At 33.8% G+C, this 26,103-nt stretch overlaps 1 protein-coding gene across 1 annotated transcript in view; it reads left to right on the forward strand.

Annotated features, from left to right (window-relative positions):
• Positions 1-2,804: 2,804 nt before the first annotated feature.
• The window catches only part of LOC133331686 (furin-like protease 2), a gene marked incomplete at its 3' end in the record, with an annotated part of 47,151 nt that continues 23,852 nt past the window's right edge, over positions 2,805-26,103 (forward strand). Inside the window, exons 1-5 of the mRNA XM_061540067.1 lie at positions 2,805-2,958; positions 18,432-18,735; positions 21,457-22,590; positions 22,662-22,849; positions 22,981-23,137. Coding sequence (XP_061396051.1) covers positions 18,440-18,735; positions 21,457-22,590; positions 22,662-22,849; positions 22,981-23,137 — 1,775 coding nt within the window. The remainder of the gene's footprint in view (positions 2,959-18,431; positions 18,736-21,456; positions 22,591-22,661; positions 22,850-22,980; positions 23,138-26,103) is intronic.

Raw genomic sequence — 26,103 nt, forward strand, 5'->3', positions numbered from 1 at the left:
CTCAAGACCCAGAAACGTGAATTTCCCAAGAACCAACATAAGCTTTAATTTTTAAAATATGTTTTCAGAAGGTCTAACAGAGCCAGAAGCGTGGACTTTTGAAAATATATTTTCTTAAAGACTGTCAGAGACAGAAGCGTGAATTTCTAAGGATATTATTTCAAGGACTATGAGACCCAGAAGTGTGGATTTTTTCAATGTTTTTTTTCTCAGAGCCACAAACGTGTATTTTTTAAAAATTTTTTCTTAAGGGCTATCTGAACCACATGCGAATTAACATATATTTTCACAAGAACTATCAAAGTCAGAAGCATGGATTTCTATGCATATTTTTAAAGCACTACCAAGGCTAGAAGCGTGGATTTCTATGGATATTTTTAAAGTGAGTGGATGGGTGGATTTTTTATGAATATTTTTCAAAGAATTGTTAGGAATGTTTTTCAAGGACTATGAGAGACAGATGCTAGATTTTTGTTCAGAATATACCTATGACACATATATGATGAGACATTTTTAGGACTATTTTTTATAAGGGCTATTGTAAAATATAATAAAAATTTTCGGAGATTTTTAGGGATTGTTTTATATTTAATATGGGCTCAATAAACGTAATTCTTTTAAGAATATTTTTATAAGGCCTATCAGGCCAGCTTTATTTTTTAAGCATATTTTTATAATGATTGTCGGACCAACATTCGTAGATTTTTATACCCCACACAACTATGTTGTCAGGGTATTATAGCTTTGTGCAGCCCCAAGAGTTTGTATACCGATTGTTATATCTCGACTAGCTGAGTCGATCTAGACATGTGTATCCGTCCGTCCGTCTGTTCGCCTGTCCATTATAACTTGTAAACACGATACAGGCCACAGTTATGGACCAATCTTCACGAAATTTTGCATGTTGGATGGGTTCTGGCAAATGAAGACCCCTATTGTATTGTTAAAGATCGGCTAATATTTAGTTGTTGAAACTTTAATTTTTGTCTGATTTTCCATGAGGGTCCAGGTATGGTCAAGCACAACGCCTGTAATTTTCGGTGATGATCAGATAATAATATTGGGATGAAGTGGACCGAAAACTTATTATTATTATTTTTTTTTTTTTTTTTTGTTTTTTCGATCATACGCCACAATTGAAATCCGAACATAACAACACAATCCACGGTGGAGGTCAAGAGAGTGCAAATATTGCCAAAGATCAGAATATAAAACCACACAAAGTTAGATTTTCTTGAAAGTTGTGTAGGGTATCATATGGTCGGCGCCGTCCGACTATACTGCTCCGCTCACTGGTTTCAGAATAATTTTGTAAGGATTGACGGACGGATTGACAGAACAGAATAGATTAGATTTTTTACAAATATTTTTATGAGGATAGTCAGGGCAAAATACTTGGATTTTTTAATAATACTTTTATAAGCGTTGCTTGATCAACAAATGTAGATTTTTTAAAAATAGTTTTATAAGGATTGTGGGTCGAACAAGGACAGAAGGCCAACAAGTGTAGATTTTTTTATCAATTTTTTTTAATTAGGATTGTCGGACCAGCGATATACCGATATACCATGGACCGTTGCCCCTATATAATGGTACATTCAGTATTGTGTAAACGAAATTTAATATGTTGGATTTGTATTAGATTAAGACTTCATACTAAAAATATTTAATATTTATCTATTTTTTAGTGCAACGCCCATTTAATGGTACCACCCATTATGTGGTATTTTGGGGGTTTAGCTCACGTTTTGTAATGAATTGCTTTAATTTTATATTTTGGAATCTTATTTGGTCTGATAGTCCTTGTAAAATATTCTTTAAAAATTAAGGATTATTTGGTCTGATATTCCTTGAAATAGTATCTTTAAAAATTCATGTTTAATTCGTCCGATTGGGGTTGGAAAAAAATATTCTTTAAAAATCCTTGACAAATCTTCATACTATTTTTTTAATATTTATCTACTTCTTAGGGATACGTCCATATAATGGTACCTCTCATTACCAGGGGAGGTTTTGTACGTTTTATAAAGAATTTCCGTAATTCTATATTTTGGAATCTCATTTGGTCTGATAGTCCTTGAAATGATATTATTAAAAAATCCACGTTTAATTCGTCTGAAAGTCGTTGAAAAAATATTCATTGCAAATCCATGCTTTTTTTACCTGATAGTCCTTGAAAAATATTAATTACAAATCGACGCTTATTTCAACTGATGGGAGCCATTTCATAGTGGCTCTTCTTTGGCCCTTCTTTCTACCAAATTGGCTGTTTGTATTTTCTCATTATGTGTAAAATGTACCTATTAAAATTATGAATATTGGTCCATGTTTTAGTATATCCCCATATAACTATAGTGACAACTTTTGCTATTTTGAAAATTTCAAGGAGATGCCTTTTATTTGTATAATTCAAGGAAGCCTCAAGAATTTAGAGTAATTTTCTTTGGTGACCACCAAATTTAAGTATAGCGTAGTTTGTTTCTATGAATATTTTTGAAGAACTCTGGAAATATCTGCTGTAAATAATGTCCATAATATAAAATTTAATTAATATTGTTTTCGTACTTCCACAATTATTATTTTCCTTCTTCTCCACCCAATATACATTTCCATTAAATTCCACACATCTATCTATCGACATGTATATACATATAGGGATATATAACTTGTATTCATACATATATGCATTAAAGTTTCATATATATGTGTATATACACATATACTTTAATATTATCTCATGGTATCTCATTATTTGTTTTATTATTGTTGTTGTTGTTTTTCCGTATATTTCCACACAGGATCCAGATGCATCATTTGACATTAACGGCAATGATTCGGATCCAACACCACAAGATAATGGCGATAACAAGCATGGCACCAGATGTGCTGGCGAAGTGGCCGGTGTGGCTTTCAATAATTACTGTGGTGTAGGTGTTGCATACAATGCCAGTATTGGTGGTAAGTACACACACACAGAAAACATACTCATATAAATGTTTTTATATAAATAAGTATAGCTTTGTAAGTGTATATTCATATGTATTTTGTTTGATATGAACAATTTTGTGTAATGTCCATTACAATATTTGAAATATTACAAAAAAAACAAAAAAAAATGGAGAACACAGTGCTGTTGATGATTATGGAAATTAATTAAAGTGTATTTATTTTTTTGTAATTTTCTCTCTTTTCGAAATATAATGATTATATTCCGTGGAAACTTAATGCACATATGGGTATTAAAATTACAAATTTTTTCATGTTTGCTATTTTTTATGAGTATTGAAGGTAGTTTTCCCCAAATTAATTGTTAAAAATAATCTTTAAATTTTGATCGTAAATGATGAGCTGAGAAATGTTTATTAAAATATTATAAATAAAGCAAATTCCCTATTGTGTTCAGCGATCAAAAAGGGACTACCAAATACAGCCTTGAATTTTTGGTCTGCCTATTTGATTTTTTGTCAAATTCATAGAGACTGCTTTCTATGTACCAATTCTTCATATTGTTAATAATGGCCTCTAGAACAAGTAGCCAAAAAATCGAAAAGGGTTTATGACACATATGCATACACAATTCTGACCCTAGATGGATGTGAAGTATTAAATATCTCACTCTCCATGATGGTAATTTATAATTAAGTCACGCTGTTCCATAGATAAATATGATTGAGCCTAAATGTGGGAAAATTCTGTTTTACCCACATTATTCTTTCTCCTTTGTAGCTTCCCGTTTGCGCCATTGAAGATAAGAATCCACGCTTATTTGGTCTGATAGTTCTTTAAAATCCACGATTATTTGGTCTGATAGTTCTTGAGAAATATTATTTAAAATCCACGCTTATTTGGACAGATAGCCCTTGGAAAAATATTCTTTAAAAATCCACGCTTATTTGCCCTGATAGGCCTTGAAAAAATATTCTTTAAAAATCCTGATAGTCCTTGAAAATGTATTCTTTAAAAATCCTGATAGTCCTTGAAAAAATATTCTTTAAAAATCCACGCTTATTTGCCCTGATAGGCCTTGAGGAAATATTCTTTAAAAATCCACGCTTATTTGCCCTGAAAAAATATTCTTTAAAAATCCACGCTTATGTGCCCTGAAAAAATATTCTTTAAAAATCCACGCTTATGTGCCCTGAAAAAATATTCTTTAAAAATCCACGCTTATGTGCCCTGAAAAAATATTCTTTAAAAATCCACGCTTATGTGCCCTGAAAAAATATTCTTTAATAATCCACGCTTATTTGGCCTGATAGCCCTTGTAGAAATATTCTTTAAAAATTCTTATTTGCAATTATTTGCTCGGATAGTCCTTGAAAAAAATATTCTTTAAAAATCCACGCTTATTTGCCCTGATAGCCCCTGAAAAAATATTCTTTAAAAATCCTGATAGTCCTTGAAAAAATATTCTTTAAAAATCCTGAAAGTCCTTGAAAAAATATTCTTTAAAAATCCACGCTCATTTACCCTGATAGTCCTTGATAAAATATTCTTTAACAATCCTGATAGTGCTTGAAAAAATATTCTTTAAAAATCCTGATAGTCCTTGAAAAAATATTCTTTAAAATCCTGATAGTCCTTGAAAAAATATTGTTTAAAAATCCACGCTTATTTGCTCGGATAGTCCTTGAAAAAATATTCCTTAAAAATCCACGCTTATTTGCTCGGATAGTCCTTAAAAAAATATCTTTTAAAAATCCACGCTTATTTGGTCTGATAGCCCTTGAAAAAAAATTCTTTAAAAATATCAATTTGCTGAATTTATTACACAATATTTAAACTTTCTTAAAATTACTTAATTTTATTTCAATATTTGCCTACATACCTTGTACACTGTTCACATAACGTAGCTTGCTACCTTGACATATAATTTTTATCGAACCTTATATAACAGGAAATATGCTTATGTAGTAACCATGTCATGAAGTTTTAAACAGGATATGTTACAACACAGACTTACATCACAGCTATGTATTTGTTTGAACACACACAAACAAATGTAATGAATGTAAAATAATTTGTACAAACAACATCCAACTATTTCCATTTACACACATACTATATATGTTTGTATACGTGTGGCATACATACGCCACATATGTCTACAATGTAAACTCACGCATTTTCTGCATATCGCAATGCTCGTTTATTTTCCAACCATTGAAAAAGAAAAGACAGTGGAAAATGCAACGCATAACTGGGCGGCCGATTTTGCATAAAGCACACACACAGACTTTACGTGGCGCCTCATTCGCATGAGTACCACAAACACTTCGCGCATAAAACTACTGCTACTATTGTTAAATAGAACAACAAAAATGTCATTCATATTGGTAGCGAAAGATAACAAACATGCCGAGCGAACGAACAAGCAATGCCTACCGCCGCCTCTCCTATTGAGCACTTTTAACAAATGACACAACAATTTATGCACCCACAGAAAAAAATGCAGCAGCAACGCGCCATTCGTTCGGTTTTTCATTCATTCAGCTAAGCGTAATATGCCATTTTTATAGAATGAGCGAAAAAAACCCTAACGCTAACAAACAATATCAAAAGTTGCAGCAGCAACAACAACAAAACAAAATTTACAAACGGATTGTTTGGTGTACTAACAACAATGACAATGGTGTTTTTGTCACTGCACTGTGGATGATGATGATGAGGACTACGATGGCGGCAACAAAAAGCATTCTGATAAACCTACTCATCACAAATGCAACTACCATAATGTGTTTTTGTTGAATAAGCTATAGTGGAGGTGGGTTAAAAATGTCGGGAATGGGAACCAAAAAAAAATCCACGTAACCACCTTGAAAAAATATTCTAAACAAATCCACGCCTATTGCAGTCCTTGAAAAAATATTCTTTTAAAAAATCCACGCCTATTGCAGTCCTTGAAAAAATATTCTTTAAAAAATCCACGCCTATTGCAGTCCTTGAAAAAATATTCTTTAAAAAATCCACGCCTATTGCAGTCCTTGAAAAAAATATAAAAAAAATCCACTCCTATTGGTAGTCCTTGAAAAAATATTCTAAACAAATCCACGCCTATTGCAGCAGTCCTTGAAAAAATATTCTTTTTAAAACCTCCCTTATGGAAAGCCATGGAAAGTTTTTTTTAAGTCCATGCCTATGAGAAGTCATTGAATATATATTCTTTAAAAATCGATGCATTTGGGAAGTCATTGAAAAAACATTCTTAACACATCGCTATCTATGGAAGGTCCTGGAAAAATATTCTATAGAAAGTCATTAATGAATGTAATGGAAATTCCCTGTTTTGGCTGATATTTTTATACCGATCCTATACAATAGAAATTTTAGGCTTTCTGTTTTGAATCCCAACCCCAATAAATGTATGGCCCCCGAAAATATTGTTATTTTCCCTTAGTTCTTTTCAAAGTTCTTTCCCCTCAACCCAACCATTTTTCTGGAACATCTAAAGTCTTGTATAATATCTTCAAAAGTTTTACAAGTACCATCATCGTCATAGTGATTATCGACACCGTATCATCGTCATCATCACAGACGACGTCGTCATCCTAGACATTGTCGTTGTCAAGCGTTACTAACACAGCCGCTAAAGTACTTTAAAGCACAACAAACTGCTACAGCAGGAGCAGAGGTAAAATTCAGCACTAACAACTATCCGAACATTATAACCAACACACACAGAGAGAGTGAACGAGTGATGCAACAACGATCATTCAACGACTAAAGAAACTGTGTCTGTAGTGGTAGACATTATAGATAATACCCCTGACTGGCTTTCAAAACCAACAAACAAAGGAAACCACTGTGTTGGTTATGTGGCATCATAGCTGCAATTTTGTATATATACACACGTGTGTGTATGTATATGTGTAGCACTGCTATACTTCATCTCCACTCTCTCCATTTGCTGCATGCAATGTGTTATGATGCCAGCCATGAATCTATCTAAAGCCGCCAAAGGATTCCAAACACAACCCCATTATTGCCTGGCTCACAAACGCCCAGTGCGTTAAGAACTTTTGAATGCAACAGCAATGTACTCATGGCCAAAGTACCATGCAACAACTTCATGCAACCACACACCAATACACAAACACAACATCGACAATATATATAGCAACAGATAAACAAATTTCCATCACAGAGAAAAGAGAATAACTAAAGAACCTCCTGCATAAATGACAGATAATTTTTGTACGGGTGTGTTAAATTATGTGGTAGATGTGTGTGTGTGTGGGTGTTCTGTGCGTGCATAGTTTTTAATTTGTAGTCCAAAAATGTGTACATGTAAAATAATTATCTATGTTGGTACATATGTGGCAGCAATATTTACATCATTGTTGTGATGATAAAGAGAGTAAAGCTAAAGCTTCATCACTTTTAGACAATGGATTTCATTGATGTGAACATCATATTTATTAAGGTAGTCGAGGTAGACCATAATCTATGGGGTATCTCCGTTGGGAGTCATTAGCAATTATTGTGGTTATATATAAAATAAATTTGGAATTTTTGATAGATAGTACAATACCAACATAATCTTGTGTTATTGAAATGTTCAACAATGTCTCTGTAGAAAGTTGTCATAAAGGAATAGGAAATTTGGCAAGCATAAAAATATGAATTTATTTAAATCGGTCAAAAATTTGGTTTTTTTTCTAACTATTCGGTTTAAAACTTAATGGAATCGGAGAATCATTTCTTAGGGAAATTATTCACAAAAAGTAAATAAATAATAAATAGTTTTATGCATTTTAGGGCGAAAGATCGATCGATCATGTAGATCATCTCGAAAAAGAAATAAATAACAACGTTTACATGAATAATATTTTGCCCTATCAAGGCATAAAACTCTGCCTTATTAAGAGACCTTGAAAAATATACTTTAAAATCATTGAAAAATATATTCGTAAAAAAATCTACTCTTTTTCCTTGAAAAATATTCTTTAAGAAATACAGTATTTATACCCTTCACCACACTGTGGTACAGGGTATTATGTCTTTGTGCATATGTTTGTAACAGGCAAAAGGAAACGAGATAGACACATGGTTCCTTGTTAGAATATGCATAGAATCACTTTTTATGTCGATTTATGCATGTCCGTCCGTCCGTCCGTCCATCTGTCTGTCCATGTTAAATTGTAAACAAAATACAGGTCGCATTTATGATCCGAATTGGATGAAATTTGGCATGGGTCACTTATTTGGCCCAAGGACGAACCCTATTCAAATTGGGGAAAATTGGTCCATATTTAGATATAGCTGTAAATGGTGTACCAATGTCCCTATATATCGTTCGATTTGCACGAAATTTGACATAGCGTAACAAATTATGTATAGAATGATGTGTGTTCAGTTTCCTGAAAATCGGTTCAGATTTAGATATAGCTCCCATATATATTTTCGTCCGATTTAATGTAAATGGTGCACCAAAGTCTCTATATATCCTTCGATTTGCACGAAATTTGACATATCGTACTGAATTGATACTAGAATGATGTGTGCAAAGTTTCATGACAATCGGTTCAGATCCCATATATATTTTCATCCGATTTAAGGTAATTGGTGCACCAAAGACCCTATATATTTTTCGATTTGCACGAAATTCGACAAAGCGTAATGAATTGCGTCTATAATAATGTGTGCAAAGTTTCGTGAAAATCGGTTCAGATTTAGATATATATATTTTCATCCGATTTTAGTTAATTGGTGCACCAAAATCTCTGAAAATCATTCGATTTGCACGAAATTTGTCATAGCGTACTGAATTAAGACTTGAATGACATGTGCTAAATTTTGTGAAAATTGGTTCAGATTTTGATATATAGCGGTCACATATATTTTTTGTCCGATTTTATGTAATTGGTGCAGCAAAGTCCCTATATATCTATCGATTTGCACGAATTTTGGTATATATTGGTATAGGGTACTGAATTAAGTCTAAAATGATGTTGCTAAATTTCGTGAAAAGATCCATAGCTAGGCCGATTGACACAACGTACTGATGTAATATAAATTAATCTCTGGCAAGTTTCCCTGAAATCGGTTCAGATATATTCTACATATGTTAGGATACATATGTAGAATATACCCAAAGTGGTGGAGGGTATCATATAGGCAACCGAGTCCGACTTTCCTACTTTCCTTACTGGTTTTCTATGATTTTTTTAACCAATCTTTTTTAATTCTTTTAAAATTCTCTTCTATTAAGAATCATTTAAAAATACTTGTGAATATTTATACTATTTCGAGTCGAGAAATATGGAAAAATTCTTTGCTAATTGCAGCTATTTGTCTCATTGAACTCTCTGAATTTTCAATTTCCCATTTTTTATATTTTCCGTTTCCGATTTTTTCTCCACAAAATATGATGTACATCATCATGAATACTTCTTAACCTAATGTTGACCTGTCACTTCCAAGGAAGTTATTATATAATGTATTTGGCATGCGAAATAATTAAATTAAAAAGTATACGTGATTTGTTTTCTGTTAAAGAATAAGAACACAACAACAATTTTTCGTGAAAACCAAATTTTTCCAGCGAAAATACCAGAAGAAGTGTAAATTCTCTCTCTCTCCCTCTCTCTAGGTACACAATAATGCTAAAGTCATGTTATTTTCATTTTTGTTGTTGTCGTTGTTTTCTTAACCAGGACACATGTGTGCGTTCATTACACAGCGGGCTAAAAGGCTAAAAACCAATTTTGTTTAAAATAAAAGAGAATTTTTAAAACTGAAAACAAAGGTTGTTGTGAAGGCGAACGAAGTCATCTCAGACTTTGGGAAAATATTGACACAATATTCACAGGACTTTAGGTTTGCTGTGTTCCTTCCACACACACACCAAAAGTCATACACAAACAAACTGAAGTTCAAACGAAAGCTGAAATCCCCCTCAACCTCCATTCATACATACATATACATGTGTAAATGAGAAAAATTTATTGCTAGGAGAGATATTCGCTAGAATCTACTATAAATTATGGTAACATGACCGTAGCGTCAGTGGTGAAACAAAGCAAGTGTTCTGTACTGGGTGTGGGACGAGGATGTGTACTTGGTGTTTTTAAAATTGTTGTTTTTTTTTTTTCTCGTATATATTTTTTCGGTAAACATTTTATCCCATTGGGGAGTTGAAAGAAAATTGTCTGCAATGAATTTGCTGTTGGGCCTGGGCCCTTGGCGCTATCACCAATGTTACTACTTTTGCTGTTGGTGGTGTTAGAAACGACACTCATCCGTCAAAAGCCAGACTTTTTTTGTAAATCTGCGTAGATTCATTTCTCCCATCCTTGCGAAACTTACAAAACTTGGCAATGTCGATTCATTTCATCGTTCTTTCATCTGGTTTGTCGATCTTTCTTCAGTTTTTTCTGCTTTGTGTTTGGTGTAAAGTTTTAAAGGTTTGTTGTTGTTGTCTACTTCCTTGATAATTTCTCCCTCTTTTTTTGTTGGTTTCCTTTTCAAGTCTAGTGTTGCCATAGATATGATGGTGTCTCTTGTCAACATCAAGTGTTGGTGGTTTTTGTGGTTTGAGAGTTGTTAACAAATTTATATTGACGAACAGTTTTTTTAACTTTTTCCTTTTTTTTTTTGTTTTGAGTTTTTCTTGTTTGATTGTCTTAGCTGTTAGTTTCATCTTTGTGTAGAGGTATTTTTGTTTTGTGTTTTTTTGTAATCTTTTTTGACTGACAGTGTTTGCAAATATTTTTGGCAAATATTGTCCACAACTTGGAAGAATTTTTGAGGATTTTTTGTGCAGCTGATTGTTGATAAATTAATTATGGCTTTAGGAGGTGAAACATTGGCTGATGGAAGTCTTAATACAGCATAGGGGATGAGTTTTAAGGCGAATTATGAATATTGGAGAACCGAAAGGCGAGCTGACGGGGCCTTTATAAAAAAGCTATAAGAAGTCTAGATAGACGAGGTGAAGTAAGACTTTATAAACGAATTGAAAGGAGACTTTTTCGTCGAGCCGAAGGGTGGGTTTATAGACAGGCTGAAGGGAGTATAAATTGACGAGCTAAAGGGAGTGTTTATTAATGAGCTTAAGAGAATGGACGAGCTGAATGGCATTTTTATAGACGAATTGAAGGGATTCTTTATAGGTGAGAGAAAGGGAGTCTTTATAGACGAGCTGTTGGGAGTCTTTATGTACGAGCTGATGAGCAAAAAGGAATCTTTATAGACGAGATGATGAGAGTCTTTCTGAACAAGAGCTGCTGGGATTCCTCATAGACAAGCTGAAGGAAGTCATTTGTAAACGAACTAAAGGGAGCTAATGGGTATTTTTATATACTGAACTTGATGCAGTAAGTCATTTATAGACAATCTGAAGTGTGGAATGAATTGGGGATGCTTTTTAGACTAGCTGTTGGAAGTCTTTACACACTTTGGAGCAGAAAAGAGAGTTTTTTACAGGCGATTTGAATCACCAAGTCTTTATAGGCGAAAGGAGTCATTTGTAAACGAACTAAAGGGAGCCTTTATAGACGAGTTGAAGAAGGAAGACATTATCGCATTTGTAGAATTATAGATTTGCAGAATGCCTGTACAGACTGCAGTAACTAATCTTTATAGACAATTTGAAGTAGGGAATCTTTATTAATGAATTGTAGGATGCTTTTTAAAGGAGCTTTAAGAAGTCTGAATTGACACACAGAGTATTTACAGTCGAAACGATAACGTTCTTTTTAAACAATCTGAGAAAGAGGGTCTTTTTATACAATTTAGAAAACCTGAGGATTGAATTGGGTATTACTGCATATTGTATTTATGTTCGAGATTTAATGGAAGTTTTTTATGGGCTTTCTGAAGAGAATCTATAGCTGTACGTAATGTTTATAGACAATTTGGAAGTAGGGAATCTTTATTAATGAATTGTAGGAGGCTTGTTAAATAAACTTTAAAAAGTCTTAATTTGCGAACTTTGGATGAGCTAAAGCAAGTTCTCCCTACAGACGTGTTGAATCACCAAGTCTTTATAGGCGAAACGATAGGGTTCTTTATAAACAATCTGAGATATGGGGTCCTTATATACTAGTGTAGAAGACCTGAGGTTTGAATTGGGTATTACTGCATATTGTATTCATATTTGAGGTCTAATGGAAGTTTTATTATAAGCATTCTAAGACGAATATTTATATATACGACCAAAAGGATGTCTTTGTTGCAGGTTGGAAGGACTTCGTACGATTTATATGTATTGTGCCCTCCAGTATAGGGTGTATACTCAATTTTTCGATTCGTTTGCAACACCTCGAAATATTGACCGGAGACCCTATAAAGTATACATTTTTTAATCCGAATAAAATTTTATATCGACATAGCCATACCCTTTTGTCCTCTTTTAAAATCAGATAGAGCATTGGTATTTGGCACAAACAAGATGTTTTGTATTGAAAATATAAATCAGCGGTTCACGTTGTGGAATAGTCTCCATATAACGATACCCTCTATATTCTTATGTTTAATTTTGTATTTTGGTTATCAATGAGTAGCAAATATTTCTACCAAAATTGCCAACTTCAATGGTAGTCACTATAAAAAATTGGCTGCCAAATATATGCATTTTAGAAAGTTTGGGCACGTTTTTCAACCAAATTTAATTTTTTGAATTATAATTGAATAGAAAATTCCGCTACGAAATATTTTTACCAAAATTTCGGGATAGTCCCCATTTAACATTGTTCCCTTCATCAGTCAGAATTTGGGTTTTTTGGGGACGTTTTGAACCGAATTGGCTGTAATTATTAATTTTTGGATCTCATTGGGTGGCTAATTTTCCTACGCAAATTGATCAATATCTGTCTTCAAGTTGCGGTATTTTATATCAAATATCCAACCACTACCATCATCTATCTGTTGGACAGGTCTATTGAATACCTTAATGACGTTTTCTACATATAGAAGAGCTATAAAGGTTTTCAATCTATGACATTCTATAAAGTAAGTTTTTCAACATATATATGTCTTGTAGAAGGTCGGCCTTCCTATGAAACAAATCATGGAGGTCTTCTACCTATAGATGATCTGTCAAAGCCGTTCTGCATATAGAAAACGTGTAGAATTGTTCATATCCATAGAAGTCCCGAAGGAGATTTTCCAACAATCGATGACCTGTTAGAGTTATTTTACCTTCAGAAATTCTAGCCAAAAAAATGCTGTACAAGGTCTTAAATCTGCAAAAGATCATTGGAAAGTCCCCAATCCGTAGATTCTACATTTAGATCCTCAGTGGGTGGTTTCTGTCTATATATTCTACGTTGGAGGTGGTCTATATGTAAAAGGCTTGTAGGAGTTATTTAATATGCAGAACACCTTTGTAAAGTCTTCAAATAGTCGAAGACCTCGATGCAGAATTATTTTCTATAGAAGTTGACTTGAATGAGGTAATCCTTCCATATACGACCTGGATGAGGCCTTCTATCGATAGAGGTCCTCTGCAGTCTTTCTGTCTACAGAACCTCTTTAGGAAGTCTTATATCTCTGAAGATCTGTAGACCTCCAATATTTGTTTCGGTCTACTTTACCATTATAGGAGATAAAGTCTTTCTGTCTACAGAACCTCTTGAGGAAGTCTTATATCTCTGAAGATCTGTAGACCTCCAAGATTTGTTTCGGTCTACTTTACCTTTATAGGAGGTCTTATGTCTGCTGAAAATCTGTGTTAGAAAATCGTCTATTTATAGAAGAACTATACGTCTCTGCACCAAAAAATCGAAACCAATTTTTTCCACAACTAAAAACACAATAGAAGTAGTCAAAGTATCTTGTAATAATGTGTAAAAGGTGCTACCGCTATTTCGTTTATCTGAAGGAATAAGCGTCCGAAGATTGGGAAAATAAGCATACCCTTCCCCAGTTATTAAAAGCTCGCTTCATATTACAATTTTCTATAATTTCACAATTTGGGCGCCACACTCACACCTAAGATATGAATCAGTATATGTACTTTTTTGTTGTAATTGTTTATGTATTGCCCACAATGAATACACACTAAATTCGTTATCAATATCCCTTCGACATTCCTACTGGGATCTATCTACAAAATCCTTGTTTATATTAGTTTGATATTTCTCAAACATATTTGACAGTTACTTATATCACTATGATTAATATAATTTAATGCCCCTATCAAATATTCGAACTAACAGCATCCATTTTAGTTTCTATATAAATATACCTTTTTAACTCAACCAAAGGATGCTCAAGCATTTATTATTGAAAATTAAATGCCATTATTTTAGTACAATACTGGCACAAGGACTAAAAGAAAAAATACTCCCAGCACACAAGATATCATACCTCTGTTCTGGTTTTTTGTTCTTATTTCCAACAAGCCAACGATGCCGCACCTCCATTATAGTTTACCGCTTAAGGGAATAACAAACAACACCCCATAAAGTACTTAAACTGTCATTGGACTTGATGAAGGATATTCGTTTTTTTCCTGTTCTGTTCATCCTTCGACAACAAGCAACAGCAACGAGATGAAAAAACATCGAAGAAGCCGAAACAAGAAAAACAACAGACATTCTTTACTTCATATGAAAAACATTCTTTCATCAGATAATAGTCTTTGGTGTTTGTTATGATTTTTTTCTCTCTCATTTTTTCTTCCAATGTATTGGTATGACACACATACTCATACGATACATGAAGTTAACTGTAAAAGATGAATCGATTGTTTAAAGGAAAATTTATGGTATGACAAGCAGAATTCCAATACCCGGGGAATGTCTTATAGTCATGTGTTGTTTTTTTGTTCTACATCTCTTGCTACCTTTCCCTCTCTCGTGCTCAATTTTTGTCTTTTGTTGAAGTGGGTTTATAAGATTTCATTGAATAACTTCAGGACACCACACCACCAGCAGCAGGCGAGAGAATATCCTCTGTCAATATAATAAATAAGACATTAAACAGAGTGGAATTTTGTTGTTGTTAAAAAAATCGAAGATAAAAGGAATTTTTAAAATATTATCACAACATCCATCGCTAAAGGAGTGTTCAGTGCTATTTTCATCCATTGTCCATCCGGAAGGAGCTACTTGTGAATAATAAATAGCTATTTAAGAGCTAATTGAAGAGTTTCAATAATTGTAATAATTTCATGTTTAATGTATATAATAAGAGGTGATATGTATATACATCAGAGATAGCATCTTTTGGTTGATTTAAGCCGTGAGAATCATTATCTACCACTATCGCTATCAAGTAGGTTTTATTTAATTCTCTTCTAAAAATAGTTGGAAGAAAAATTTGACATTATAGATATACTGAATTGTTATCGTTTGAAATGCGATTATATAGACAACTGTAATATAGTGGACAACTGTAATATATATATATATATATATATATATATATGTATATATGTCGAAACCAGGGAGGCAATAATTATCAATCAACATCAACGCGATGTTTGGGAGAGTAGGCAATGACTTAAGCCGATGTTTAAAAACTCGCATTGTAATAGTGTGCAATGAATCCTCTCCGCCGACTCAAAAATATGGTAGGTCACTCATACGATTCTAGCAACCTTTTATTTCAAAGCGATTCTTCCGCGAACAACTTTCATTGGAACAGTCAATTTCTGTTTTGTTTCGGGCTCATTCCCATGGATCCATGATTGACAATCTCTGGATGCACCACGATCGTATTTTTTAAAATATCATTGCTCTTGTGGAGCTGAGATTTGTTTGAGGGAGATTGGGTTTCAAAACATTTAATTTCGGTTTTTTGTTTAATTCGATCCTATTCGATTCGACGTTAATAGTACAAATCAACTGAAGCCATACTGATATCAAAGTCCTCCTATAGCCATACATTTGACCAGATTTTGCAGTCACAGTTTACGATATATTCTCATATATATACCCCCTATAGAATCTGATGGAGATGATTTCACACCTTAATAATCTTCATAAGAAATCTTGTGCTTCCCGACCTTCAACCCTTCATCAAATTAACCCTTCGATTAGATTTGCAGTTACAGCATCATCTCTTTTTTTATACATGAAGTAAAATTAATTCAATTTCAAAATTACCAATATCAATTTGGCGATCGGAAAACTAGGATTATGAAAATATGGCGGAGAAATTACACAGATTGTAAACCAGCCAATGTTGATCTTTAATGTTCATGGGACAGGTGAATGAGTTTCTCAATTATGAGGATTGATGTCAGGATGAAGGAACTGAAACATATGCTACAAAAATATAGGTTTCTTTGTAATCAACATATTATATAGGCCGGATAATATCCACACTTAAAATGTTAACTTGCTTTTGATCACGGGAATCGTTGCAGGATAGAAGGTAAAACCACGAACATTTATATTAGGTTGGGGAAAAACAAATCCATTATGAAAATGTCGATAAAATTCGAGAAATTATCGAAGTTGACCGGCATGTTAGCAATCGTAGCATCTCCCAGGAGCTAAAAACCGTCGATGTTTGGGTGCCACACCAATGAACAGAAAAAAGGAAGGGTCGAATTTTCATGCTGATTGGAGATGATAAATTCATCACATACGATAACCCTGTGCGAAAACGATCGTGGTCAAAGAGCGCTGAAGCACCTCAAACGGTGGCCTAACCAGGACTAACAGCCAGGAAGGTTCTGTTAAGCATTTGGTGGGACTGGAAGGGAATTATTTATCATGAGTTGCTTTCATATGGCCAAATGCTAAATTCTGATCTCTACGTTCAACAACTGGACGTTTGGAGATAGCAATTGATCAGAATTGGCCAACAGGAGAGGTATCGTGTTCTACCGGGACAACGCTAGGCCACACACATCTACAGTGTCTCGCCAGAAACTTCTGGAGCTTGGTTGGGATATTTTAATGCATCCGCCGTCCGGACTTGGTACCAAGCGATTATCATATTTTTCTTGCATTGCGAAATTTTTTTAGTGATAAAAATTGGTATCTAGGGAGGATTGTAAAACTGCCTAGGAGTACTAGAGTTTGTTTTCAAATAGAGAACAGGACTTCTATGAAAGAGGGGCATTATGAAGTTACCTTTAAAATGACAACGAATCATAAAACAAAATTTGGCCCAAATCGAACATTCCGAAGCATGTTAAATAAAGTCCTATAGTATAAAAATAATGGATTTATTTTTCCCCAACCTAATATGTTTCCATATCTTAGCTATTAACAGTTCCTTCGCTGATGGCATATGTCCGCTTGGAACGAAGCGATTAGAGTGAACGTCAACATTCAGTCTATTTTGAGCATGTGTTAAAATTTTAGGGGCTTATAAAATAAATTTCTAGTCCTGCATTGAAATTTAATGCAACACCGGTTTTTATTAAGTAAGACCTATTTTTTCCTCCGAACGACTAACCATTTTGGGTCAGGGTTTCATCTAGGGATACGTAGTTGATCCCAAAAGTCGACTTCGAGAATTTTCGATTTTTGTCTTTGACTAAAAAGTCGACTTTACGATCTTTCGATTTTGTAAAACCTGTTCAAAATCGATTTTCGACTTTTACCGACTTATGCAAAATCGACTAAAATTTTGATTTTTATATAAATTGTTTTTAATATATTAAATACAGTTCTGGTATGAGTAATTTTTGGGCTTTGTGATAATAGACCAAGTATTTATAAAGAAAATCGAAAGTCGATCTTCAAAATTTCCTCAAAGATCAAAAGTTGACTTCGATTTTCTTTACTTTAGCACAAAAAGTCGATTAATCGATTAGTCGAAAGTCGATTTACTTATCTCTAGTATCATCCTGTAACTATCAGTTATAAGCGGGTTTAATTTGGTCTGAGCCGAACCTGTATATCTTCCAAAAGATCTTATGTTTGTAAAATACAGCTGGGACTTAAGGCTACATTGAAAAAATCATGAAGATGGTATTTTCACCTTCCGAGAACTCGAAATGGCAAATTACACCCAACTATATGAGGACAGATAGTATTTTGCCCTCCAATATCCCAAAATTGTCACTTAGTTTGTAAATTATATCTGGGACCTTCGAATAGCTCCGACAAAGCGAATTTATTACTGTTATAATTCAAAAGGTATTTAATGCCTAAGAGCCAGAAATACCAAATTAATTTTAAAACCTTTAAATTTCCACAAAATGAGAAGTTTTTTTAGAAATATACACAAATTTCCCGTTTTATATATTACGGAAATGCGAACCCATATTAGAAATTTTTTGTAGTAACCAACATGAAAATTTTACACACTTTGTTGGTTCGAAAATAAAAGTAGGCCTTTCAAAATTCCTAATATCAGACCAGATCTTAATACCATGCAAAAACATGGGGAACTTTTTTCAGCACATGTTTCAGATTCAAAATATGCAGAACAATTATATTAATAAGTAATAATTAATTTATATTTAATAAGTTTATCTTCGCAATAATTAATCACCTTTTATTATTTATCATTAATTTCAGGTGTTCGTATGTTGGATGGCAAGGTGAATGATGTCGTCGAAGCTCAAGCGTTAAGTTTAAATCCATCACACATTGATATCTACAGTGCATCGTGGGGTCCTGAAGATGATGGTTCGACTGTAGATGGTCCTGGGCCATTGGCTCGTCGTGCATTTATTTATGGTGTGACGAGTGGTCGTCAGGGTAAAGGTTCAATTTTCGTATGGGCTTCCGGTAATGGTGGACGTTATACCGATTCCTGTAACTGTGATGGTTATACCAACTCGATTTTCACCCTGTCCATATCCAGTGCTACTCAAGGAGGGTAAGTAAAAATTAAACAAAATAAATATTAATTAATTGAAAATATAAGGGCATTTATTTTTATTAGGGCAGAAGCACATAGAGATTTGCCATTTATTTTTTAATTTTTTTAATTGTCTGAGAATATAAAGACAATATTTCTAAACTTCTCCTAATAATTTGTGAAGAAAGTGTTATATTTTTCATTGGGCCTACCTTTATTATTGAATCTGACCCTTAAATATCCTCAATTAATTTCCACCCCCAACATCCACAAATCCACCTTGGATTTAATTAATTTAATCTTTTTCGCTCACACCAATAAAAAATTCAACATAGTATTTATGTTATTTCATTTGTTGGTTATTAACAAGTCGTTAAACATGCAATTTAAAATTGCAACAACAACAACAACAAAAAACACCAACCAACTTAAATCCACTTACTAGTCTTATAAACTCCCACATAATCCAGCTCATTATCTCTTGGCCCACTTAATGTTCAGCCAAATTGCCAATGTCAGAACTGAAATAAAAATAAATAAATAAATAAAGCCAGGACCAAAAACAAAACAACAACAACAACAACAAAAATGCATTCAAATAAAATATGATAATGTGGCAGGCCAAATGATTAACCAGCAACAGAACAGTAGGGTGGCCGTTTGGTGGTCGCTTACGAGAATTAATGAATAATTATACCCGCAATCGATAATGTTCAAGTGAAAGCTTTTAACAACAACAAAACCCCTAATAGGCGAAAACGCACACACACACATTCGCATTCATTTTTATATAAACCATATTTAATTTGTTGAAAGCCAATAAATATTCATTTCGTACAAATATTAATACAGCTGCAATAACTTCGAGCGTGCACACAAAAATATGCTTATTTTTTGTGGAAATATATGTGAAAGGATTTTTAAATTGAAAAATAGAAGTAAAACATTTAAAAATTTTAAAATTATTGAAAAATATATAGGTTAATAATAGAGTTTCAATTTCAAAATGAGGCGTAATTTTCGTCTCAATCTGTCAAACTTTGAGAGATTGCAGAAATTATACGTGGGAGCTACCTCAGCCGATTTTCACCAATTTCAAGAGGGTTCCTCCTTGGGCCTTGAGCTGTGCAAAATTTCTACATTACAAGTATATACACAAAGACATAATACCCTGTGCCACATTTTGGCGCATAAAAATATTAATCAAAAAATCTGATTGATTGATGAGGTCCATAACCAACTCTGTGGCTATGTCCACAATCAAACTTGTCACATCTGGGGCTCGGAAAACCCAATAGTTATTATTGATAAGCCATTCCTTTATCAACGTGTAACTATTTGTGCGATCCTATGATCCAGCGATGTGATTGGACCTAACTAATTTGAAATTTCGGTTGGATATCTAATTACGTTTACTTATTTGTCTAGAGATCCTCGAATAAAATGTCCCGTAAAAAAGAAGAAGAAGAAAATTACTTTGAAAATCTATCTTCTCTTGGCCCTTGAAAAAATACTAGTTTGAAAATCTATCTTCTCTTGACCCTTCAAAAATATGTTTTCTCTTGGCCCTTGAAAAATATTCTCTCAATCTGTCTTCTCCTGGACCTATAGAACAGAAATCTGTCTTCTCTTGGACCTATAGAACAGAAATCTGTCTTCTCTTGGCCCTAGAGAAAATATTTCTTAAAAATCCACGCCTCTGTTGAACCTGAAAAAAATTTCTTTAAAAAGTCCACGCCTTGTGCTGGTCCTTGAAAGACATTCTTTAAAAAGGCCACGCCTTGTGCTGGTCCTTTAAAAACATTCTTTAAAAACTCCACGCCTTGTGCTGGTCCTTGAAAAACATTCTTTAAAATATCCACGCCTTGTGATGGTCCTTGGCCTGGTCCTTTTCAAAAATATTCTTTATAAAATCCACGCCTTGTGTTAGTCCTTTTCAAAAATATTCTTTATAAAATCCACGCCTTGTGTTAGTCCTTTTCAAAAATATTCTTTATAAAATCCACGCCTTGTGTTAGTCCTTTTCAAAAATATTCTTTATAAAATCCACGCCTTGTGTTAGTCCTTTTCAAAAATATTCTTTAAAAAATCCACGCCTTGTGTTAGTCCTTTTCAAAAATATTCTTTAAAAAATCCACGCCTTGTGTTAGTCCTTTTCAAAAATATTCTTTAAAAAATCCACGCCTTGTGTTAGTCCTTTTCAAAAATATTCTTTAAAAAATCCACGCCTTGTGTTAGTCCTTTTCAAAAATATTCTTTAAAAAATCCACGCCTTGTGTTAGTCCTTTTCAAAAATATTCTTTAAAAAATCCACGCCTTGTGTTGGTCCTTTTCAAAAATATTCTTTAAAAAATCTACGCCTCGTGTTGTTCCTTTTCAAAAATATTCTTTAAAAAATCTACGTCTCGTGTTGTTCATTTTCAAAAATATTCTTTAAAAATCAACGCCTCGTGTTTTCCTTTTCAAAAATATTCTTTAAAAAATCCACGCCTTGTGCTGGTCCTTGAAAAAATATTCTTTAAAAAATCCACGCCTTGTGCTGGTCCTTGAAAAAATATTCTTTAAAAACCCGGGTGTGTTAATACTTCATTCTTGAAAAAATCAAATTTGAATTTAAAAAAAAAATATTCTTTTCGCTTAGGTTCCATTGCCCCGATTTGTTCGTAATACCCGTAATATGAAATATTTAGTACATATATTTCAAGTACTCACTCATTTCCTTCTTTTTTCTCTTTTCAGTTTCAAACCCTGGTATTTGGAAGAATGTTCATCGACTCTGGCCACCACATACAGTTCAGGAACTCCCGGCCACGATAAGAGTGTTGCTACCGTTGATATGGATGGCCGCCTGAGACCCGATCACATTTGTACCGTTGAACATACTGGTACTTCGGCCTCCGCCCCCTTGGCTGCTGGTATATGCGCCTTAGCTCTGGAAGCTAACCCTAATTTAACTTGGCGTGATATGCAATATTTGGTGGTATACACCTCTCGCCCTGCACCCTTGGAGAAGGAATCTGGTTGGATGTTGAATGGTGTTAAACGCAAGTATTCACATAAATTCGGTTACGGTCTAATGGATGCTGGAGCTATGGTCTCATTGGCTGAACAATGGACTACCGTACCGCCGCAACATATTTGCAAATCTCGAGAAAATAATGAAGATCGTAAAATCGAAGGGACCTATGGTTACACTTTGGCCACTCATATGGATGTTAATGGTTGTGCTGGAACCATCAATGAAGTACGTTATTTGGAACATGTACAGTGCCGTATAACTCTGCGTTTCTTCCCTCGGGGTAATTTACGTATTTTACTTACCTCGCCTATGGGTACGACCAGTACTTTGTTGTTTGAGAGACCCAGAGATATAATCAAATCGAATTTCGATGATTGGCCATTCTTGAGTGTCCATTTCTGGGGTGAAAAGGCTGAGGGTAGATGGACGTTGCAAATTATCAATGGTGGTCGCCGTCGTGTCAATCAACCTGGCATCCTATCGAAATGGCAATTGATTTTCTATGGCACAGCTGTACAACCAATGCGTTTGAAGAGTGATCTGGTATCTCAACCCATCCGTGATCCGGTATATACATTTCCAACGGAATCGGATCTCGGACAACCCATAAATACCGATCAATTTAGTAGTTTTTTAAATTTCCAAAATCTCTACACCGGAGCTGGTTCTAATCCGGAACAGGCTGTTACCACTGTCGATGGTCATAATATACCCACACCCCAGCGACAAAATGTTATGGCCGATTCGAATAATAAATTGGTATTACATGATTGTGATCCTGAATGTGATTCGCAGGGTTGTTATGGTCGGGGACCGACCCAGTGTGTCGCCTGTAAACATTATCGTTTAGATAAGTGAGTATTTTTTGCAGAAAATTTCAAAAATATTTTCAAAATTTAATTTTTATACCTTTCTCTATTTAAAGCACCTGTGTCAGTCGCTGTCCTCCACGTTCATTCCCCAACCAAGGTGGCGTCTGCTGGCCTTGCCATGAATCTTGTGAAACCTGTGCCGGCGCTGGCCAAGATAGCTGCTTAACATGTGCCCCAGCCCATTTGCATGTAACCGACTTGGCTGTTTGCCTGCAGGTCTGCCCTGAAGGATATTATGAAAGTAAGTTGAAAAGTCTCTGAGAAAAATACAAAAGGAGAAAAAATAACTTTCATCTGTACATATTTATTTATTTTTTAATCTGCTCCTTCATTGTTTATTCATTCTTCTTCTTTTCTTTTTTGTTGCTCCAGATTATGACAACAAAACTTGTGTTCCCTGTGAAGCTAATTGTGGTTCATGTCAAGATCGTCCCGATTATTGTACATCATGTGAACATCATTTAGTGATGCATGAACACAAATGTTTCTCCTCGTGCCCGCTGCATACCTATGAAACGGAGGAATACAAGTAAGTACATGCTCTTCAGCATTTTTAATACTTATTTTTTTATTTTTTATATACTTGTATAAGTAGTTTTTCTTTTATATGAAATTATTTTTAATATCAAGTGTTGTGTGTGTATAGTTATGATGGTGGTAGTGTTTGAAATTTTATACAACATTAAACTCCTTTACCTTGACACTTTTTCCCCATCATCCTCATCATAATATTGCCAAGAGGAATTTGACGAAATACCACATAAAATACTTCCCAATCAGCTCACATATATATAACCTCAAAGTTAAATATGTCGTCAAGTGAAATGCAAAAGAAGATAACTTTATAATGTGGAATAATATTTTTGGTGGACCAACAGAGTCCATTTGAGCGTAGAATTTTTAAGGAATATTTTTTAAAGGTCTATACAGCGAGCTTTTTTAAAGAATATTTTATGAAATTTTGAAAAGGACCAACACAAGGCGTGGATTTTTCCTAAGAATATTTTTGAAAAGGACCAACAGAAGGCGTGGATTTTTCCTAAGAATATTTTTGAAAATGACCAACAGAAGGCGTGGATTTTTCTAAGAATATTTTTGAAAAGGACCAACAGAAGGCGTGGATTTTTCCTATGAATATTTTTGAAAATGACCAACAGAAGGCGTGGATTTTTCTAAGAATATTTTTGAAAATGACCAACAGAAGGCGTGGATTTTTCCTCAGAATATTTTTGAAAAGGACCAACAGCAGGCGTGGATTTTTCTAAGAATATTTTTGAAAATGACCAACAGAAGGCGTGGATTTTTCTAAGAATATTTTTGAAAATGACCAACAGAAGGCGTGGATTTTTCCTCAGAATATTTTTGAAAAGGACCAACAGCAGGCGTGGATTTTTCTAAGAATATTTTTGAAAAGGACCAACAGAAGGCGTGGATTTTTCTAAGAATATTTTTGAAAAGGACAAACAGAAGGTCCATCAGAGAGTAGATTTTTTGCAGAATATTTTTTCATTGTCCATAAGAGAGTAATTTTTTTACCGAATATTTATTTTCAAGGTACGTCAGAGAGTAGATTTTTTACCGAATATTTATTTTTCAAGGTCCGTCAGAGAGTAGATTTTTTGCAGAAAATTTTTTTTTCATTGTCCATCAGACAGTAGATTTTTTACAGAAAAATTGTTTCAAGGTTCATCAGAGCATAGATTCAGTTAATTTCAAATCATCACTAAAGTGTTCAAATTTTTGTTGCAAATATTTGATGTAAAATAATTTCTAAAATTCTATAAATTATATCAATTAACATATTACCATATTACCGTACGCACCTCACCAGTATTCGAAAAGCAGCGACCCTGTCCTCAAAGTAGAAGTTAGTGAAGTGTATCAGTATTAAAGTGGTGGGTACAACAAGTGCCTCATTAGTAAGTCTTTCTTTTTGTTGTCGTTGGCTCAACGTTTTGTCATTACTGTGGCACTAAATGCTGCGAAACATCATTCCACTTAATGTTTCGTCTCTTTTTCTTCATCAGCGTCGTCAGCATCAGCATCGTCATCATCATCTACTCAACCGAAATACTTGAGATAAAGTTTCATTGAAGCAGCAATACATGCCAAGCTTCCACTCCATATAGCCGTTTCTAAAGTGTTTGAATTTTTGCTTTCTTTTTCCTCTCATTTTCCCTCTCCACCTCAGTTTTTTTTATGACAACATTCTAATTACTATGAAAATGTTCACACTTCTTGTTGCAATGTCATGTTACACGTTAATGAGTGAGCACAAGAGCTGTTTTAGTTGTAGATATGGTGATACATGCATATGTATGTGTTGTGGTTGTGTCTTACATATTACATAACTATTATTATATCTACGATGAAATCTCTACCACTTGTCGAGGGTTAAGTAGTACCACAGGATAAATGTTTTTAGCAAAAAACAGGTGTTTATCTGTTGACAACATAGATTTGTTTGATGCAACAATTTTTGTTGTTGTGATACGTGATTGAACTGCAGATAAGATAAGAATATTATTTTGATATACAATTTTTGGCAGTGATTATCACGAATAGCTCGCAAAATATCGAATTTTAGAAGATCAATTTTTTTCGTGGGCTATCAGAACCGAGATTTTATAAAGACATTTTTTTGAAAGACTTACAGAGGTTTTTTAAGAATATTTTTTTGTCATGGTCAATCAGGGCGTAGATTATTTAAACAATATTTTTTTCAAGGTCCATCAGCGCGTAGATTTTTTAAAGAATATTTTTTTCAAGGTCCATTAGAGCGTAGATTTTTTAAAGAATATTTTTTCAAGATCCATCAGAGCGTATATTTTTTAAAGAATATTTTTTCAAGATCCATCAGAGCGTATATTTTTTAAAGAATATTTTTTCAAGATCCATCAGAGCGTATATTTTTTAAAGAATTTTTTTTCAATTTCCATCAGAGGGTAGATTTTTTAAAGAATATTTTTTTTTTTTCAATTTCCATCAGAGGGTAGATTTTTTAAAGGATATTTTTTTCTAGCTCCATCAAAGCGTAGATTGTTCAATGAATATTTTTGTTCAAGGTCCACCCCAAAAATGCTTATGTATTCTGTATTAAAACTTGATTCATCGAATCTTAATATATTCTGTATAAAATTTCGAATTGAAAACAGGAAATGTTCTCGTGTATGTGAGGTTTCACAGCATTACTCTTAAAAATTGCCAATATAGATCCAAGTTTTTATATAGTCCTTATATTTAGAGATCCCTCTAATTTCGTATAATTTCAATGTAACTGCCTCATTTTCCAATCTAATTATAATTGACATTTTGGGTTCTCATGTGCTAAAATTACTTCTTGGAGAACATTTTCCACGTTGGTCAATTTCTGCCATAAACCGCAAAATTCCTGAAAATGGTCAAATGGAAGGTAAAAGTTCTCCTTTTCACAGAAATTTATCAATAAAAGTCCACATTTTGATTCCAAGTCATAATTGTTATTTTTAAGATCCT

Source organism: Musca vetustissima, unplaced genomic scaffold, assembly GCF_032173495.1.
Source record: "Musca vetustissima isolate MV318-11 ecotype Yass unplaced genomic scaffold, APGP_CSIRO_Mvet_v1 utg4882, whole genome shotgun sequence".
Taxonomy (NCBI): Eukaryota; Metazoa; Arthropoda; class Insecta; order Diptera; family Muscidae; genus Musca; species Musca vetustissima.